Source organism: Chlamydotis macqueenii, chromosome 1 (assembly GCF_036417535.1).
Source record: "Chlamydotis macqueenii isolate bChlMac1 chromosome 1, bChlMac1.mat, whole genome shotgun sequence".
NCBI classification, from domain to species: domain Eukaryota; kingdom Metazoa; phylum Chordata; class Aves; order Otidiformes; family Otididae; genus Chlamydotis; species Chlamydotis macqueenii.
The window spans coordinates 94,131,035-94,150,761 of NC_141556.1; the positions used below are offsets into that span (position 1 = coordinate 94,131,035).

Below are 19,727 nucleotides of genomic sequence, written 5' to 3' on the forward strand. Positions count from 1 at the left end.
TATAAATGCCATTTTTCTTTCTTTCTTTACTTTTTTTTTTTAAAGTTATTAATCGAATCTATCATAAAAATAATTTAACATGCAATACTGGAATTTGATATATGCTGTAGATACATATGCATTTTATATATATGTCTATGCCTACTATAGCATCCTTACCTGTAGGCAGAGGAAGCTTATGTTTCTGTCTCTGCTTATTTCCTTGGAACACTCAGCTGAGGATGAAGAAGAGTCATCTTTGATACCTTTTTATACTCGGATGACACCAGGCAGGAGGGAAATGAAAGGAATAGCTGTGAAGAGACATATTGCACTGAAGAAAAAAAAAAATCTGACAATAAAAACAACAGTAAGATTGCAAAACAAATACCTCAGGAGCCCAACTAAAATTTGCCCTGCTAGACTATGAATCAATATATCTTGGTGCGTGGTAGTAAACAGCTTGAGCTTCATCTCCCTTAATTTATGGATTATTACTATTTACATAGGCATATTTTGACAAAGTTGTGGGAGAACCTCTCTCCCACTTTTCCCTGTCACCTGTCTCAACACAGCAGAAGCATTTCCTACTCCACACAACAGGCTGCAGTTCTGTTCCACAAGTCAGAAAAGAAGAAATTTGAATCATACAACAGACAATATATATCAACAGGCCAACAGCTTCCTACTGGGACAGCCTAAATTCCGCCCACATGATGCTTCCGATGAGCTAACACAGGCCTTCAGATGTACTTTGCCTGTACATATTAGTAGCCTCAAGGATGCAAGTCAAGTTTAGGCTGTCAGAATCATAGAATAGTTTGGATTGGAAGCGACCTTTAAAGGTCATCTAGTTGAAGGGACCTTTAAAGGTCATCTAGTCCACCCCCCCCCCCCCCCGCAAGGAGCAGGGACATCTCCAACTAGATCAGGTTGCTTAGAGCTCCCTCCAACCTGACTTTGAACGTTTCCAGGGATGGGGCATCGACCACCTCTCTGGGCAGCCTGTTCCGCTGTTCCACCACCCTCATTGTAAATTTCTTCCTTATATCCACTGTGAATGTACCCCCTTCTAGTTTAAAACCATTACCCCTTGTCCTATGACAACAGGCCCTGCTAAAAGTGTTCTTCCCCACCTGGAGAATCCTTTTTGTTGCTTCAGGTATCTTTTTACTGTACTATTTTGCAGGCATTCCTCTGGCACCTGTCCATCTGTACCTCTGCCCAGAAAGCAGCCTGCTGCAGGTTTGGTTGTGTCTCCAAGCTCTGATATGCAACATCTGAGGACATGCCATCTGCACCACCATGTCCTCCAGGTCCTTGTGCTAATCATGGTCTCATCTGCCTTGGGGAAGGTAAAACTCTGGCACATAGGCATCCATGACCAATTGGTCCCTTTGCCTTTGCTATTCAGAACAGAGACTCCTACATCAGAGTATTGCACTTAAACCTCACACTCACACAAATGAAACTGGAGTTTTGTCACTACATCTGTATTGCTAAATAGACTGAGGACAAGGAGCAAGGTGTAATTCTGGGCTACTGATTCTCCGTAATGTTAACTTACCAGCAAGCTTTTGGCATACTTCTGGCCAAGGCCAACCGGCACCTCCACAGCCATGCCTAGGCACCAGGAGAACCTCTAGTGACCTAGCACACACAAAGGGAATGTTAGATTTGGGTGTCTTCCTCCTGTTCCCACGCTATCCCCACAGGCTGTACAGCCTCAACCCGTTTCTCTGTGTCCTTCTGCCATGTCCCAAGGCGTGTAACACATCTTCTGGTTTCGTACTACACAAACAGTTTTATGGGCCACAAAAGAGTTTTCCTGCTATAGCAGATATTTTGTTACAAAAAAAAAAAAAAAAATAGACAGGGCCTATATGGCCTACACGCAGGGATGGCGGGGAGGAGTCAAATGTATTTTTACTCTGTGTGCCTTTAAGTGAGACAGGGCCTCTCATAACCCTGATGTGGCAGCTGGTGAAAAGCAGCTGATCCAAGTTAAAGCTGGCTTTCATAACCCAAAAATGAACAAGCAGTTTCTTCAGGGGAGGGCTTCCTTCTGCCTAGACAAACCACATTTCCTGGATACAGAAGGAAGAGCAGAGACAACAGAAGTCAGGAGGAAGGACAGCATGGGAAGACCAGGAGCCATTAGTCCTCCCTCCCACAGAGCCATTTAGGCCTCTGCAAGCAGCTGTGCCAACTTCTGATCATCATCAATATGTCAATTCTGCCTCTCAAAATCACAAGCCTGCTTTGAGTTCATGTACGCACCTCCCAGGCATGTAATTGTGGGCAATTCTCCATTGGTATTGACAGCTGGTGCACTCAACAGCAACAGACAGGGAGCAGCCAACACAGTTCCCTTCCCACCAGCCCCCTGCGGCAGTGTCATATCGGACATCGCTGTAATGGAAAGGTTAAAAGAAACCTTGTGGGAAAGGGATGAGAAAGGATTGACTTTATGATTAGATAGTGCCTAGGGCTGCAGTGGGATGGGTTTTGGGGGATGAAGAGCAGAAAGAGTGGTTGAAACTGTGTCTCCTCTTCCTGTTGTTGTCAGAACAGTGTGAGGCTATTGGCTTGGTGGTGGCATTTGACCTTGCTTTTCCTTGTCTAGTTGGGAGACCCCCACAAGTTTGGAGTGTCTGTACATGGAATATGAAGAGGATGATGATATTTCCTTTGCAAAATGGATGAGCAGCTTCTGGGGCCACAACTTGATCGATGAGAATGAGAAAGAGGGTAGAGGCCACAAGAAACGTCAGGCACGACCCTTTAGTGAAAGGAGAGCCTCCCTTCCGGTAAGAGCTGTGTGTGGGATTCCCTGTGTGTGTGGTTTATATATAAATATAAGCGCCATCCCCAGGGGCATGGCCCTAGAGATCTGTGAGGATGAGTGTGGTACACCTTGCTGAGCAAGTTCAGCTCCTACTGGCAGCAGCTAGTTGCTTTTTCAACTTAGCTGCCTGCCCAGAGTCAGGCCTCCAGTGCTTCTGGCTTACAAGAAAACTGGCAAGATAAGTGACAACAGGACCAGAAATGTAAGGAGAAGGATGTAATAATTGCCTACCTATCTACTACAGTGTTGTTCTGTCTGCTAAGCATGAGCTGGCAGAGATCAAAACATTTTGGAAACTGGCAGACAAACATTGGCTTCAATGAGTCTGTTCTCATGCGTAAAACTGCACAAGCCTGTAAGTATTCACAGGATTTAGACCTAGTTCTGCAACTATACCATCTCCAGAAAGTTGTACACTTTACTCCCTGGGATTTAGCTGTTTGCAGGTGCAATTTCTAATTTAAGCTAGAGGATGCAGTCCCTCCTTGTTTAAAACATGACTGAAAGTAAGGATGCAACACATAACAGTACTGTGAAGTAAGATTTTAAGGGAGAAGTATGTTATTATTCTTAAACCAACAAAATAGTTGGGAAAGTAGCAAGGTTCACAGGCAGAGGCAGTTTTTTAAGGCAGCTCAGAACTGTCTAACCAATTATGAAAATCAAGTTAAACTGAAAGCAGCTGTTCCCAGTCTGCTCTTCACTTGAAGACCATTGTTTTTATTTTAGCCCTAAAAAAGTTTAGGTGATCCAAACCTGTCTTTTTTTTTTTTTTTTTTTTTCCAATTATATCCATTGGCTTACCAAAGATATTATGTTTCCTTAAAAACAGTTTTTCACTTATATCCTTAGATCATTATGGCTGCAACAAAGCAAATGATGTTCTATTAGGGAGAAACAGATTTTTTTTTTCTGCCATACTGTATTTTCACCTTGCAAGTTCTCCTCCACTGGAGCTGCTATGTTCTAAGCTGTGGGATTTTTCATTTTCAAAAAATCTGGCTAAGGAAAACAAAACAGACCAAAACCACCTTCCCCCTCTTTGAATTCATGGACGAGTTGGAAAGGTAACCTTCATTTATTAGTTTTGAACTGATCAGCCACATTTGTTACTTACAATTGCGTTTCACCCTGGTCACAGATTGCAAGACAGACTCTGAGATGGAGCTGTGTTGATGGAGTCCATCAGAATGCCTGAAAACAGAAATTTAAAAAAAAATAATTTTATTGTATCTTAATTTTATCCTTCAGATATGTATGCGTATGTGATTTCTTTAGGCCCCAATATAGACTGAAGTGTAACAATGTACTTTAAAACACTGTCTCAGTAAGCTGCTGAACACATTTTCGTGTACATTTGTGCATGTATTTTGTGTGTACATATAGATTTCATTTGAAGCTTGTTCTTCTGTTGTTTGTTCAAAAGCTATTCAAACACTTTGCTATAATTGCGTCCCTGAATCAACACCTAGAACTTGGAGTAAGTTAGCTGACAGAAAGAGAAGACTGCGACTTTTGAAGTTCCTGTTCAACAAGCTAAAGTTACCCTATAAATTTAACTATCACTGGCCTTTACAATAATGCTCCACACAAATTTGTCTTGCTCCAGTAATATTATACAAGAGACAAAAGTTTCAACTGCTTTATTTCTCAGTGCCAGAAATTGACAGGAGGAATGAGAAGGAAAGGTTTGTTTTGGGATTTTATGATTCAGGGATAAATTTCTAGATGAAACTTTTTTTATTTGGAAATCTCTGACTAGTTGGTAGTGTAGAACACTAAAACTTGTTGTCTCAAACCAAATCTAGAAGTGAAACAAATGGTCACTAATTATTCCTTAGAAATACCTTCAGAAAGAGCATTTCCTTGTTGAGAGCAACAACCTGCCGTTGCACCTGGATGTGTGGGTTCTTTTTTTTTTTTAATAGTTATTATAAATGATAACTATTGTAAGATCCAAAAGACTTATCACTGTTCGTTAAATATTGTCTTCATTTTATCAGAACAGTGCTATTAATCAGTAGGATTAATAACTGAGATCAGACTGCATCTCTCCTGCAAGTTAATACCTCCACAGCAGATCACGGTGTACCCTTTCTTCTATGTCAACATCATAAATGGAGATAACACTGCTGGCACACAGACTGCTGTCCTGGTGAGAATCAAGTCAGCAGGTTCTGACTGACACAACTGTTGGCAAAAATTCCTTGTGCAGATACAATGGTACCGCCAGCACACTTTGTCTCATGGCCAGGGCTGGTATCTGGTGCATCAGCAATAGTGCAGTCCTGCCCGCATGAACTGCATCTGCAGCAGGAGCATTTTGGTATTACACAGCAAAATGCTAGCAGTATAACACAAAAGGTGGTTATGAATAACACTGGAAATCACTTTCAGCTCCTAGTTGATATGTTAGTCTTTGTATTTTTTCCTGTGCTGTAGAAAGACATTCAAGCCACTGCTCTCACCTCAAACACAATGGTAAACTCCTGTGGCATGCTATTACGGTAGAGCCCCGCAAGATATGGGTAAATTTTTGTAGAACAACTTCCAGACTAACAACAATGTTGATTACATTTTTTTTTTTTGCCAAAAAAACATACCTCACAAATGTTACTGAGATGAACTTTGCAAAATGCTTTTGCTATTGTCATTTCCATTTTGCAGAGGGGAACACAAAATTCTATTCATCCTTCACTGAGTCACTAGCAAGACAGGCTACAACTTGCAACTGAAAAATGTCACAGTGGTGTATGTTGCTGTGGGCCAACACTGAATGTGAAAACTGCCTGGGAAGAACCAAGTAATCTGTTTTAATCTCCTTTAGTTAACTTGTTTCCCAGCAAACTTTAGACACATTAACTGTGACACCCTCATTGAAGCCTCCAGCTACAACTCTCCTTGACACATTCTAGTTATTCTCCGTCATTTTGGTTAGGACAGTTTCTTACCTCACAGACATTTTGTTGTAGGGAAAATACAGGAGGCAAAGGAGCACTGAGAAGAGTTTTACAACCCTATAAATGTATCCACCTTCAAGTAAACACTCCTGCTCACAGCAAAAAATCTGATAAGAAACAGCTGAGAGTGGAAGCAGAGCAACTGACTGCTGAAGTTACTAACATTTAACCTAAAGTCAGACTGAACATCTACCACAATATTGTTACTATAGATCAGCCTAGGCCAAAACATTTTTAAGGAATATATGCTTGGCTATAAGCTTCTCTGAAGGAAAGCAAGCTGTGGGACACCATCTGAATGTCGGATGCTCCAAAATATCCCTAAAGGACAGGCGTCATTGTGTAAACTTCAGCAAACAATGAACGCTTGTGCTGACACACTGAAGATTAATTTGCTTACTGACAGCTGTGCAAGCCCTCAGATCAAGCACAAAAGATGGAAGTAATTATCTTGTCTCTGTCAGAAACAGAGAAAGAGAATAGGCAAATTATATTGACATCTATTTCTTGAGGTATTTTTGTTTGTATACTTTTTGTGTGTTTAGCTGGGCAATTAGCAAAAGATTATCTGTTGTGTAAATAGAGACACTAAGCACGACTGGCCTTTACACAAAGGCTCAAGCAGAAAAAGGGAGTACTACAGGGAGGGAGAAACAACCTCTGAGAACATGTTTTCAGTTCTCCACGGAGCCAATCTTAAATAAAGGAAGACTAATTTACTGTGCTAGATATACGCCATGAAATGTTCGCGCTTGAACAGTTGTGTTAGGGCTCCTGTCCTCTGTAGAGCTGTGTCTGTAAGAGAGCAACCTGGTAACATGCACGAGCATGTCCTCCTAGCTCTGGTGGGATGTGTCATGCAAAGGCACTGTGAAAGGAGGCACAGTCACAGTGATATGTTTGCACAGGTATGTATGTGTAGCTTTACCGTTAGTCCACTGAGGCAGATACACATTTCAGAGGAAGGCCGGTCCCTTTTCTGGACCCCTGCTGCCATGTCAGTATGAGAACTGCAGTCTTTTTGTTAAGGGCTTAACTATAATTCTATCTGTGAAGGGACATTAAAAAGCAATGTCTTAACAAAATAAAACATAAACATTTACAAACATTGCAAAACAGGATTGATAGAATACTATCCCCTGTTCCAGCTGTCCTCCTGTTGTTTTTTTTTTTCCCAAACCCTCTAAGAACAAATACCAGTGATTTTCAGTGTGAGGCAATTTTTATTTCCAGGAAACAATACGTTGTTGCCATTAAAATGACACAGAAGATATTTAGCTTGTTGAACTTGACATAGCCTGTGTACTCCTGTCCCTCAAGCATAATGTGATTGCTTTGATGCTTTTTAAAGTAACAATACAATATGACCTTACAGAAATCACAGCTGTATTGATTGGTTTGAAACCAAAGTGAAAAATAGTATGGCAGAAATCATTACCAGGCAGTCCACAATACTAGTTACTGAAGTAAGCTTATGTCTGGAAAAGAAATTGAGTCAGTACCATATGATCTGAAAAACACTTTGGTATTAGGTGTTTCTGTCAGGTGTAAGATTCATTATTTTTAGCACCTCTCATCAAGCCTGTCTAACGTGATGTAGTCACAACCATACGGATGCACAGCCTCACTATTCAGAGAAAGGCTGCACAGGTCCCTGTTGTACTGATACATTTATACTAGCATCTGGGCCAGCATAAATGTAAACGTATACAGGAGATGTTTCAGGTCCCTTGCAATCTAAGGCTTGTAGATTCATATGGCCACTATACCAAGTTGGTTTATCTTTCCACTGGTTTTTGTTTAAAAAACAAACACTACCACTCCCTGAACAAACCCTACTCTGAGTTTAGGGTTTTCTCCTGGATTTTCTTAGAAAGCAGTTCAGGATCTGTGGGACAGACCTTGAGTTGCTATAAATAATCACAGCTCCCCTGAAGCCAGCAGAGCTTCTCAGGGTTACTCAGTAGCTGAAGGCTTAGCACCAAGCTTATGCAAAACATATATACATTCAAACATGTATGCAGCAGCTGGGTGCTTGGAGTGCTCTAACATGACACCTGCAGAGGTCTCATTTTTGGTACTTCCCATCTTAATCTCACAGCTTTCAGTATCTACATCTTACCAGTGTTTAGCTACTCACCCTGAAAAAAACATCAACAGCTGGCAGGGGTTGGAGCATGCATGGCTCTGTGCAGTAGCCTTCTCACCCATCTCTTCTACAGGTCTGGCTATTTCTAAAACCACCAATACATGATTGCACAGGACACAGCAGTTCTGTATCAGTTTAATCTCCTTTACAGACATTCAATTAAACACAGCTGATGCAGATCAATAGCTTTTATCTGCATGTCAGGCTGGGAAAATGGAACCACATGGAAACTAAAAAACTATCTACTCCCTCCTCACTTTAGCCCTACAAATGTAATTGTAGGAGGCCTGTTTCCTATAATTTCTGTGGTAGGGATGTGTCCATCAGTACCCTGAAAGCGCTAAGTGCTTCCTTATCGTTTCGGGACAAATGTGCCCAGGAAACCAGCAGAAAATTCAGACCTGGACAGTAGAGCATATTGTCAGCATGTAGGCCATGCTGAAAATTTGACACAACTGAGCTAGAAATGGTCACTGTCACACTCAAACGAACATCTGATAAGACCTGGAGCACCTGCAGGTCAAACCTCATATCTGGCTCATCTGGCCACAAAAGGCTGGGTCTTTGTTTTTTGGTTTTTTGAGTCCTGCCTAGAACCTGCTGCCAGATGTGAGGCCTGAGTTTTTGAGGTTATGAAGGGTCCCCGTGCCTTTTAGTGTCAGTGGGTACTAAGAGGACCCAGCACACTTTATATTTGAAATGCTCATTTGTGTGCCAGAACTTTGACACTCAAAAACAGGAATAAAAGCAAATTCTGCTGCTGCCTCTGGAAAGCAAGCTCTTGGCAGTGTGATTCTCCTGCTCATAAAAGGAAAGATACAGGAGTCCGGGCAAGGTCCTTCATTCTGCACCATTGTTTAGAGAGCACTCTGCAGCAGAAATAATCTGCCTTGTCTGCTCTGCTTTAATATTCAATACTCAACAAAGACCTCTTGTTTTTCAGGCCCGGCTTTCCTCCCTCCATACAACACAACTTCATGCTTCTACCAAAGGTGCATCTTCAGGCCATCTCAAGGGCTCTAAGGAATTTCAAGAAGACCAAGATGTGAAATGCCACTGCCACAGGAAGGCAAGCAGAACACCTTCAGGAGACAGCTCATGCCCAGAGACAAGATCAAATTCCATCCAGGAATTTGCAGAGTCCTTTGAAAAGCAATTGCATCTCAAAAGCAAACGCTCAGTTTCTTTGGTAGGTAACAACCAACCTAAGGTCACTTCAGAAGGAAAAAACAAACAAACAACCAACAAGCAGGCCAGCTTTATTCCTGGTGTAATTGGTATGGCTTTGCAGGAGGAAGAGCAGAAATAAACTTGAATTATAATTTCCCAAATTATGTGGTCCTTACAGTAGCGCAGAGTTAAAGTGGTAGTATCATTAGTGTGACAGTTCTTGACGTAGTGTTGGTGTTGCCATCTAAACTTGTGAAAAAATGTGTATCTTCAAAATGAGACACCGCACTAGTGTGGCAGTGTTTTGAGAGGTTTCTATAGCTGTGCCAACAAAATGTGACAATATAAAACCAGGTTTGCTTCACTTTTGCCATAAGACCCAGCTCTCTTTCTCACTGTTGCTGACCTGGTTTAACCATATGCAGTGTTACCTGTAAGACTGCCAGACACCGTGACGTTTGAGAGGCTTCTCTTTTACCTCCATCCACCTGCTTTCTTCAGTGTCACCATGCAGCTGCAGCAGCTGACGTTGCTATAAGTGGCTGACCGTATTTTCACTGTAAGGGCGTCCAGCCAGTAGGAGATTCTCCTACCATTTCTTCTCTTCTCCCCATCATTCTGTCTTGAGGCGTGAACATTTTCTGTATATTTTTTGTTAATGAAGTAGCCAATAATAACCTTTTGTCTATGACACTTTAAAACATTTTTATTATTATGATACTTAATATCTGGTGTATCATACAATGGAAGGAAAGATAATAAACCCTAATTCACTTTTAAATGTCAGAAGAATACTGTCAAATTCAGTCACCCTATTGGAAAACCTGTACTCAACTAACACTCGACGTTAGCACCAAATAACAACAGAAGGAAGCATTTTTTTTTTCAGTTTGTTGACACTGACAGTTTGTATGGAGAAGTAATTTTCAACTCTCTTTGCAGACCTTCTGTGCAGCAACAAGAGAGAAAAAAATATCTTTTCAGTAAGCAGCATCATTACGTGATCAGTCCCACAATTATAGTCCTTGCATGCCCAGTCTTTTTAACAGTATGCAGAATTATGGCGATGACAACTCTGTTATGCCATTGTTAAGATTTTAAGTACGTTCTCTAATCTTCTTTTTCCCCTTTAGGAACTACTCAGAATTTATTTCATTTGGAACTTCACATTGCCTTATGTGCCAACACTCACCAGTTGTTGTCTGATTTATCATTTACGATTTCTCAAAAGTGCCTAGGGCTAGAAAGTCTGTGACTGTCTAATAATTGTACAATAGGTGTAGTGAGCATAATGCACTAAATAGAGCTTCAGCTCCAGTTAAAAATATGGATTCTGTTACCCTTCTGTAATTTGCAGTGAGGCGTGCTGGGTTGTATTTTAACCTACCTTTCAAGTAGGCCAAATTGTTGTCATCCCCTCAGTCACCATTGAAGTTAGGAAGATGTGAAGAACTTGAGATTCTTAAAGAACTGAGCAATAGGTGTTAGAGATCTGAAATGAAATTTGGGAGTGGGCTTGAATTTGTGTCTCCAAATGAAGTGGGTTTTTTTGCATTCAGAGAAGGTGCAATTCAAATCACTGTGACCACACAGGTTAGAAGAAACTAAAAGTGGGGGAAAGGTAATCCCATTTCATCTCCTTCCCTGCATATTGCTTTTCTCTTACAAACATGGCTTTTAGGACACTTTATGACTTTCAGCACCTGTTTTCAGAGAGGTCTTTGCAGCTACCACCGAACAGCCTCCAGGCACATAAAGATGGATTATGCGAAAGGACAGAAACACGGAGTCTGGTCTGAAATCCCAGAGCCCCTCCCTTTTCCCCTCTTGTCTGCTCTCCCCCTCACATCCTCTGGGCAGGTGTCCCTCCTACCTTACACGGAGCATAATCAAAAGCATGTTGCCTGTTGCTGAGTTTTAAGGTGACTGGCTGGGGCCATGAATTTGAGCCCATCATGTTAAAGCTAATCTCGCTGAGGTAGGTGACTGGAATATTTTATCACACACTACTGGTGAAATAAAATAATGAGGTATTTTTTTCTGCATATGGGAGTTGCTTTTAATTCCTTGCTATTTTTTTTCTGCCTTTTAGCAACCTGAAGGCATGAAGGAGAGAAGAGAAAGAGAAAGATTACATTTCAGAAAAAGCAAGTATCACAAGAGAATGGGAGAGAAATCAGAGTCAAGGAGAGAGCAGGAAGAAGATGAAAGTTCAGAAATTGTACATGCAAAACACAATGAACAGTTTCCATCACAAGCAAGCATTGAGAAAGGATATTTATGCACAGGCAGCTAGAATGTGTTGAGATAATGAATATTAACACTCCCCCTAAAGAGCAGAGGGAGCATTCTTGTTTTGTTTTGACTAGAAGAGGTCTGTTAGCTAGAATAAACCCTGACCTGTAACATATAAGTAAAATTCAACTGCATCATTGACACCATATTACTACCTTCCTGTCTTTAATTTTGCCATTAGGAATGTGACCCTTTCCATGGGAGCAGTGTATTTGTAGCAAGATCCAAGTTAGCCATTAACCACCATAAAAGGGTTTCAGGCAAATTTACAATTGTAGCAGGACAGTGGTGGATGTGTTCATTTAAGAGGAGAGCACGTATGTATTATAGAGTCATGCAAAGTCATCTGAAGCCTTATGTTTCTGTTTTAATTGAAAACCGGCTTTTTGGTTTGAGAAGGAAAAAGTACACATAAATGGCCTCCTGCTTCCTGTCCCCGATATTCACTTAGATTTGTCTTGGAAACAAGTATCTTTTTTTTTTGCTTGGAAATGGGTATCTTTTTACTTGGACAATCTCCTGACTCCAAATTTATGGAAGTAACAGAAGAGATGCCCACATGTTCTCTTCGACCTCTCCCTGATGTCTCATTTCTTTCTGCTTTCCCTATCACTGTGCAGTATGACTCTTGTTTCTCTGGCACCCTCCAGCCCTCTCCCATGTCCTCAGTCCCATTTCCCTGGTCACAAAACTGGTTCTTTCTCCCAACTTTAACCTCATCATCTCGCTTCTTTTGTGGCCTTCCCCCTCTCCATTTACTACTTTATAGCCTTGCCTCATAGCTACCAACCTCTTTTGCTACATTTCTAGTTTTGCCTCATCAAAATCTGAGCTTTGCTGAAAGCTCTCCAGTAAAAGCAGAGATGTTCAGCCTCTCATAATTCTATATAATCTCTTGAAGGGGCTGCCACACATTCAGGGTGAGGCATCACAACCCTTTTCCCTTTTTTATTTTCCTAGAACTAGGGCCAAACCAAGGGAATGGGAACTGGCTCTGTCTGTGGTAAGCAGGACTTAGGAAAACTCTGTCTTGTCTGGCTGAAGATCTCCTGAACTCAGGTGTAAATCTCACCAACCACAAGTAAGATTTCCTTCTATGCAGAGGAAATCCACCTCCACATGCTCATAAACCCATACACACCCCTACAAGCCCCCATGCCCCCCTTCTTCAATATGTTAGTCTTCCTTGCAGACAAGAACCCTGCCCTCTTTGGGAATAATTTCCTCAGGCCTACTGTAGAGAAAGTCTGCTTTGGATAATACAGTTAGAGAAGAGTGAAAACTAATGAAGTCATAAGCAAAAGTCAAAGTCTGCTGGTATTCTTCCTGTGAGTTTCTGCAATTAACAAAGATCTTATTATTTTACTTTAGAGCCTTAATTTTGAATGTTCAACCTTTTAAAAGCTTAGAGCACCCTTAAAACTTTGTAGCACTTCTCTCCATTAAAGGTTTGGTTTTAAGTAGGGGTTTGGGGGATATATATGAAACCAATCGAACCCTTGCTGGTGCTTGTAAATTGCTTCTTGCCTGGTAGCATATATTACAAACTAATAAATCTGACTGAAAAATGTTGTTGCTTTGCATAGTTCCTGTCCTCCCCAATCCAGATTAAAATTTCATTAAGTTCTTCTGTCAGCCAAAACTTCCATGCAGATGGCTTTCCTTTTATAGCCTTAATTTGAAGACTACATTACAATAGACTTGGATAGAAAGGAACGTAGCCAGCTATGCCTGAGTTCCTCAAACAAAATCTCTCACATAGGTGCTACCTTTCATGTAGGAGCCTGCCCTTACATCTCCTGAGAGCTGAATGCTGTGGTCACACCAGCTTTGCCTGGATTACTGAGCATCAGCCTCTTCCTCCTCCTGTTTTCCAGCCAAGGTAACTCAATAGACCCAGTTGTATCCTAGTAGAATTTGCAAAAAGCTTGTATTCGTGAAACTAATGTGCTGGTTGTACACCACACCTAATGAAAAGAAAACACCAAAAAGAGCTAACATAGAAAACCCATGTGTGCTTGGCTCTGACTTGCTGTTTGCCATCTCCATCAAAGCACAGGCAAGCCTCCCTGCCACCAAGGCAGCCTAGCAGGTCTTTGCTTGCGAATAGCTCCCGTATTTATCACTGAACCCCATCTCTCAAATGGGAGAGCCTGTAAGTGTTTTATGTCCTTTCTCAACTGGCCCATCAGCCCCATGGTGTGCCTCTGGAAATAGAAGCTTTCAAATAATGTCGTCAACACTGTCCTCCTTAAATGACTAAAAAATGTTTATTCAGAAGTGTTTTCTATTACTTCATATTGTGCCTGATTGGACCCACAGCCCTTTCCAGTTTAGTCTCGTGTAGTCTGATACAATAGTAGTAGAAAGATTGAAACTTGCATGATAGAATGAACTCATTGTCCACTTAGATTAACAATTATTCCATAACAAATCAGGGATTTGGGAAGGAAGGTGATTATCTGAAGAGGAATCTGATTGCAGTAGCATGGCTGGTATTTCTGTTTCCACAGAAAGTGGGATTGGGGTATACAAGTAGTCAGAAAGACTCCAGCGTGTTTGCATTTTCACAGTAGGTCACTAGTTCGGTCGTGACTGACATAATCACTGCCTTGATTCTCATCCCCAGTTCCCAGAGCAGCGGGGCTGGCTCTGGGTGTTTTCTGCACGCATGCCCATTCCTGGGCAAACACTGTTTGATTTTTCTGCTCTTTCCAAGATCGGGATGGCTACAAGTTGCATCAAAGTCCAAACCTTGGACGTGAAGAGGTCCCTTAGTGGGAAGCAAAGACAAAGGGACCAAAAAAATCCCTTTTCCAAAATGCTCATTAACAGGTAGTGTTGAAAACATGAAACAGTTTTACAAGAGAGGGGAACCAGCAGGCAGCAGAAGTGGGCTGACGCTCCCACTGCCGGCTGGCTATCGAAAACTGACGTGACTCAGAGGTCTGTGAAGGATGTTTTAAACTCACTGTGTCTCACGGATGGGAGACCACGCTCTGGTAAAATGCTCATCTCTGTGGATCCTTCGCAGTACTTTAGGCTAACTAAAAAGTGCTCCTGTGGGAAATTAGGGAGTGGGTACATACAAGCATTTCAGGAGCAAGATCCAGTTATACCCCATTGTTTTCTAAGAGGATTAAGAAGACAACGTCCATCGTCATTACCTCATCTTTTAGGTGGGCATTCCCAAAGTAAAATATTTATGCTTGCATGCCTCTGAGGTATTGTTTAATTACAGCATGGCTTTGAGGATGGATTAAATTTTTAGAACTTGTTAACATATCACATAGTAGTATAAAAAATGCCAGACCCCACAAAGGCAAAATGAAGCAATAGCTACATTTATGTACATGCTCACAACAATGCTTTCCAGGAAAAAAAAAGAAGGGAAATATTTAAATGCATAAACAAAACAAAACAACCACAATGTGTAACTGAACAAGAATATAATATCCATTAGAAAAGAAACCTACTATTAAACATGAAAAAAGGAAAATATTCATCTGTACTTTTTTGTTCTTTAGCACAAAAGAAGGTATTTGGGAAAGCACAGCCCTGGCTCTGAATGCATTCAGTGTACATATGAATAGTATAAAATCACATAGAGACATAATCAAACCTGATAACCAAATTTATTCACACAGAAATGAATCATAATCATGGGACCTTGAGTTCATACAGCCATCTGCCAAAACCATTGAAAACAAACAGGTCTTGAAATATGTCCAAAAGGATATTGCAGCCAAAATCTAGTAATTCAATGAGAGAAGTGAATACTGAAATCCAACAAACTTCATAGGTAATGCCCTGCCTGCACTGGTTGTGCCAGAACTTTAGGTAACTGTATATGAACAAATGCTAAAATAAACCCACTCATCATAGGAAAAATTGCTTGTAGAGTGTTGATTTTAATTTACTCTGTTGTTTTCGGTTGGATTGATAGATGATATTCCTCCTGTTAGAAGGATCCCTCTGAATCCTAGCCCAGTTTCTACTGTACTTTGCAAAAAGATAACTTCTCCCAGCTGTGTCTTGTCACTGACACCAGAGAGAAAATAGGAGAAAGAAGTGATACAAGGAGCATCAAAGACTAATATTCTGTCATATCTTATGCATCTTTGTCTTCTTACATGTTTGTCAAAATGCTTCAGTTCATACAATTTCTAAACTGATAGAGTTTTGCTGTACTGAGAAGACCTACCAAAACTTGTGACAGTTATATATGCATTTTTATCAAAAAGCCCATGGGGTCTTTACAGAGAGTCCTCGGCTTGGTGAATTAGTCCTATTCCTGATACGGAAGAATTAAAAAGGACCTCTCTTTTTGCTCCAAAGCTTGAGCAGAAGGATTCATGGACACTGTTCCCCTAGGCTTTCCTGCAACTACATCCCATTATATGAGGTGGACCCTAAGGTTTTCGCCCTTTGGAGAGCAGACCTTCCTGGACCTTCATGCAATGGATCTCAGTTGATATTCTGCTCTTCCTATATGCCAAGATACATCTTAAATGCCTCTCCTAAGCATTTTAAATCTGGCGGGTCTACTCCCTGAGGACAGTTATACAGAGAATTTAGTCTGTCAGAAAGCAGCTGGAGTGATTTTAGGTAAGCCTTCCCACAGCTAGCACAAGTTTTTGCCTGGGAGAGAGGAATGGTTAAGGCATTCCTTTGCACTGACGGTCCCAGCAGCAATAAAAGGTCCTCAGGGAGAACAAAGTAATTTTGAGCTGCTCTCACCCTTGCAGGAGTGGAAATCACAGGTTAGCCCAGAATTTGGGATGCAAAAAAAATGTTCAGGAACTCCTTCTCCATTGTGCAAAGTTTCACCTACCCACAGCTGGAGATGAGGCTACTTCAGATAACAGATTTTCCATTCCTTTAACACCTTTTGCATGGAACAAGTGTAGTTCCACAGTAGCAAAATCCAAATCTCAACTATATGGTCAACAGACATCAGCCATAATGTTTTCCACAGAGTACTCATTGCAACTTGATTACCTAATCAAAAGCAATTCTGAGTTGAGGTCATTTAAGACTGATAAAAATTTTCTTTCACTTGAAGGAGGAAGAGTTGCATCCATGTGTTATTTGTCATAACGACTTGGGACTGGCAGCAGCACGGAACTTCATTGCATGCACAGCTTTCACAAAGAGGTATCCTGACAAACTCCCAGGGCCCTGTTTTCAGTTACTTGCAATGTAGAGAGCAGAGGAAGGGGGTTGTATATCAAATTCTCCAGACCTTGACTAAACTTTGAATGCTGGTAACCGAAAGAGATATGTCTGTGTGCTGAAGCTGCTACAGTAATCCTTCGTTACCAGATGTTCCCTAGAAGGTGGGAGAATCCTCATTATCCTCTTTAATGGTTTTTAGCACTGATGGAAAGACCAAAGGTGAAGATGATGGGCCACACTGGAGCTGCTGGAGCCAGTGTGTGTCATTCTTTAAATAACTGTATTAGTGGAAAAGGTGAGAGAACACCAGTGCTTTGAAGGAGCTTAAAGCAGCTGAGTGTTTCAATGTCTGCGGTTCAGAGCTGGCACTACAGAGGCGGAGCAAATAGTTCTAATTCCTGATCGATGTTTAAGAGTTCAGTCAGCCCAGCTCACTCCTTTCCATAGACATAAATTACACAGTATAGTTGGTGCCTATAGTGATAACCTCAGGAAAAGGATGGAGGACTAAGTTCTCCTCTCTTTGGAGGTTGTTTCTGTAGGTGGCATCTGAGACACATTCATGGAGTGGAATGAGAGAAGCAGGCGTAGCTGCTATGCCAGCTATGCTTTCAAACACAGAATCTCATCTCAAGACTTTTTGGTCTGGTGTCAAATAAGCAAAAAGAGAAAATGCTGGATACCACATTCTTCTGGAAAAAAAAAAAAGTGTCTGGTCTGGATCCTGCTGATCCTGATGATAACAGGACTCCTTCTAATAATAGTATCCTCATCTCCTTAATATCATTGATTCAGTAAATGTTTTCAACCAGAGATCTTAATTTCTTAAGGGAATATATCAGCTACATCTCTCAAAATTCCTGGGAAATAACAGGAATTTCTGTGTTAAAATCCCATTTGCTAGCGCTCGTTTCCATTTGCTTTTAACAGTGTATTCAAAAGCGGCTGCTAAAGAAACCAACCTGTCCAACATGTTGTGTCCAGATCCCTGCCCATGGCAGGCGGATTGGAACGAGATGATCTTCAAAGTCCCTTCCAACCCAAACCATCCTGTGATACAGTTCTATGAATAAAGGATCCTTTAGGACTATGGAGGGGAAATATTCAAGGCTTGTTTCCAGCTGCAGAAGAAAGAAAACAAAACTTTACTCGGTGGATCAATGCATTACAAGGTTACTGTAAGTGTTGCAGTTTTTCATACAGTTTTATACAGAACTTTGAAGATAAAAACTAACTCCTAACTCCTTCTGCCTGTGTGTGTCACAGAAATATGCCAGTGTTTAGGGATGAGGTAAAAATATTTTTGCAATTCTATGGTCAGTAGAATAAAAATTACACATTTGCCACAAAATACATCGCTTACAAGTTTTTTTTTGAGTTCTCGTCATTCAATGGCTCGGTAGCATTTACAGCCATTTTCCAGCAGAGGGAGTCTGCCGATCCCGAGAGAGAGCAAGCGCTGCCGTCCCTGCAAGCACGAGTTCGCGATTAACACGAATTATACTGCCAGTAGGAGGCAATGGCCAAAAAAAAAAAACCCCAAAAAACAAAACTAAAAAAAAAACCAAAAAACCAAACCAAACCAAACCAAACCAAACCAAAACAAAAAAAAAACCCCACCCCATAACTAAGAGCACAGGACTGTATGGTCAATTTTTTCCCTGTATTGTTCACATATGGCTTTTGTTGATATGAAGGAAATCAGTGCACACTGAAACACGTGGCAGAATGTAGCCTGGTATTAGGGACTGCGGTATTTACCCCGTGGCCAGCTTGATCTCACTCTGGAGGCCCTGTATCACTGAATTGCTATTTGGCAGCTCCTCACTGCAGGTGTTTCCCAAACTGTCCTCTCGATCTGCCCTCCATTTCCGTGATGCAGCCCACGCTCCCCTCCATTACGGATTGGACAGCTGCTAGTGTAGCCCTGGCTGCCCCCACCCACATGCACACTGAATGCCCAGGCTGGAGGGCAGGGATGAGCAGCAAACCCTGCAGAGGCATGAAGGTCCCCCATGGCTGCTGCTTTCCTTGGGGTCAACCAGTGGCCAATGTCACAGACAGCTCACCCCCCTCCTCCCCAGGGAGCTGCTCCTGCAGTGCACCCAGCCAAGCCGCTCTTCATCTCTGTGGGAGCCCTGGAGTTCAGCAGCTTCCGCCCTGCACTCAGAAACCAAGGTGGGTTGTCAGCCCACGCTTCTCTGCAACCTTCCTCAGATACTTGACTATAGCTGGTGAGACAATCCTGTAGGCCAAAATGTCCCGATCATCACTAAGGGATCTGCTGTTCCCAGTGCTCCATCTTGCTTTCCATATTTTCAGTGTTAAATACAAGAAAGCTTTTGGGAAGCTCTCCTTGAATCCTTACTGTAAGAAAGACAATATATTTCTTGCCCGAGGTTTACTCTGACAGAGTAGTTATATGTGATGCCAGAAGTTTCTCAGTGAGAAAAAGCAATAGCATTTTTTCCTTATAAGCAGCACATGCTATTCTATAAGCATAAATGTAGAAAGATTAATCAAAACCTTTGCTTTTAACAACTTTTTTTTTTTAAAAAAAAAAGAGGAATATTTTCCTACCACAGTGCATGAGTTACATTGAGCAGGTCTATGCAGGTTTCCATGAATAGTTTTGTGAGTCTTCTTTACTTGTCAAGTGTGCACATTGACTTTTCAAACCCAGATCTTGCACTCACTTCCTTAACTAGTAAAAAAATCTCCATCACTTCTGTTCTCCTGAGTCACCCAGAAAAAAAACAAACCACATTACAGGTACTTCTCACATACAACATAGCTGAAAATAGGCTGTGTTTTAAAACACATTTTGAAACATGTCCATCAAACACAACCTCTGCTCTACAACAGTCTGTAGTGAGGTGAGCCGAGGGGCACATCCACCCACATTTCAGCCGATCCAGTTCGGAGCCTGACTGATGCAAGGAGGTTTGTGCTGCTTTGCAGGGCTGCGAACTGCGACCGTGAAGGGCAGGGCCACACTCCTGTCAAATGGCTTTGCTCTGAGGGTACGACTGGCAGCAGGACAGAAATGAGGGGCTGGGCAGCAGCAGTGGCTCTTAAACCACTCAGCTTTTTTGCAGTTAATGTGAGCTACAATCCTCGGCCTCTCACTGTTATTTCAGAGGAAATC

General features: G+C 41.6%; 1 protein-coding gene across 1 annotated transcript; it reads left to right on the forward strand.

Moving 5' to 3' along the window:
- The first annotated feature begins 2,639 nt into the window (after positions 1-2,639).
- Positions 2,640-11,402, forward strand: LNP1 (leukemia NUP98 fusion partner 1). The gene is made up of 3 exons (XM_010130752.2): positions 2,640-2,789; positions 8,880-9,125; positions 11,199-11,402. The coding sequence occupies exons 1-3, from the start codon at positions 2,640-2,642 to the stop codon at positions 11,400-11,402; spliced, it is 600 nt and encodes a 199-aa protein (XP_010129054.2).
- Positions 11,403-19,727: the final 8,325 nt, after the last annotated feature.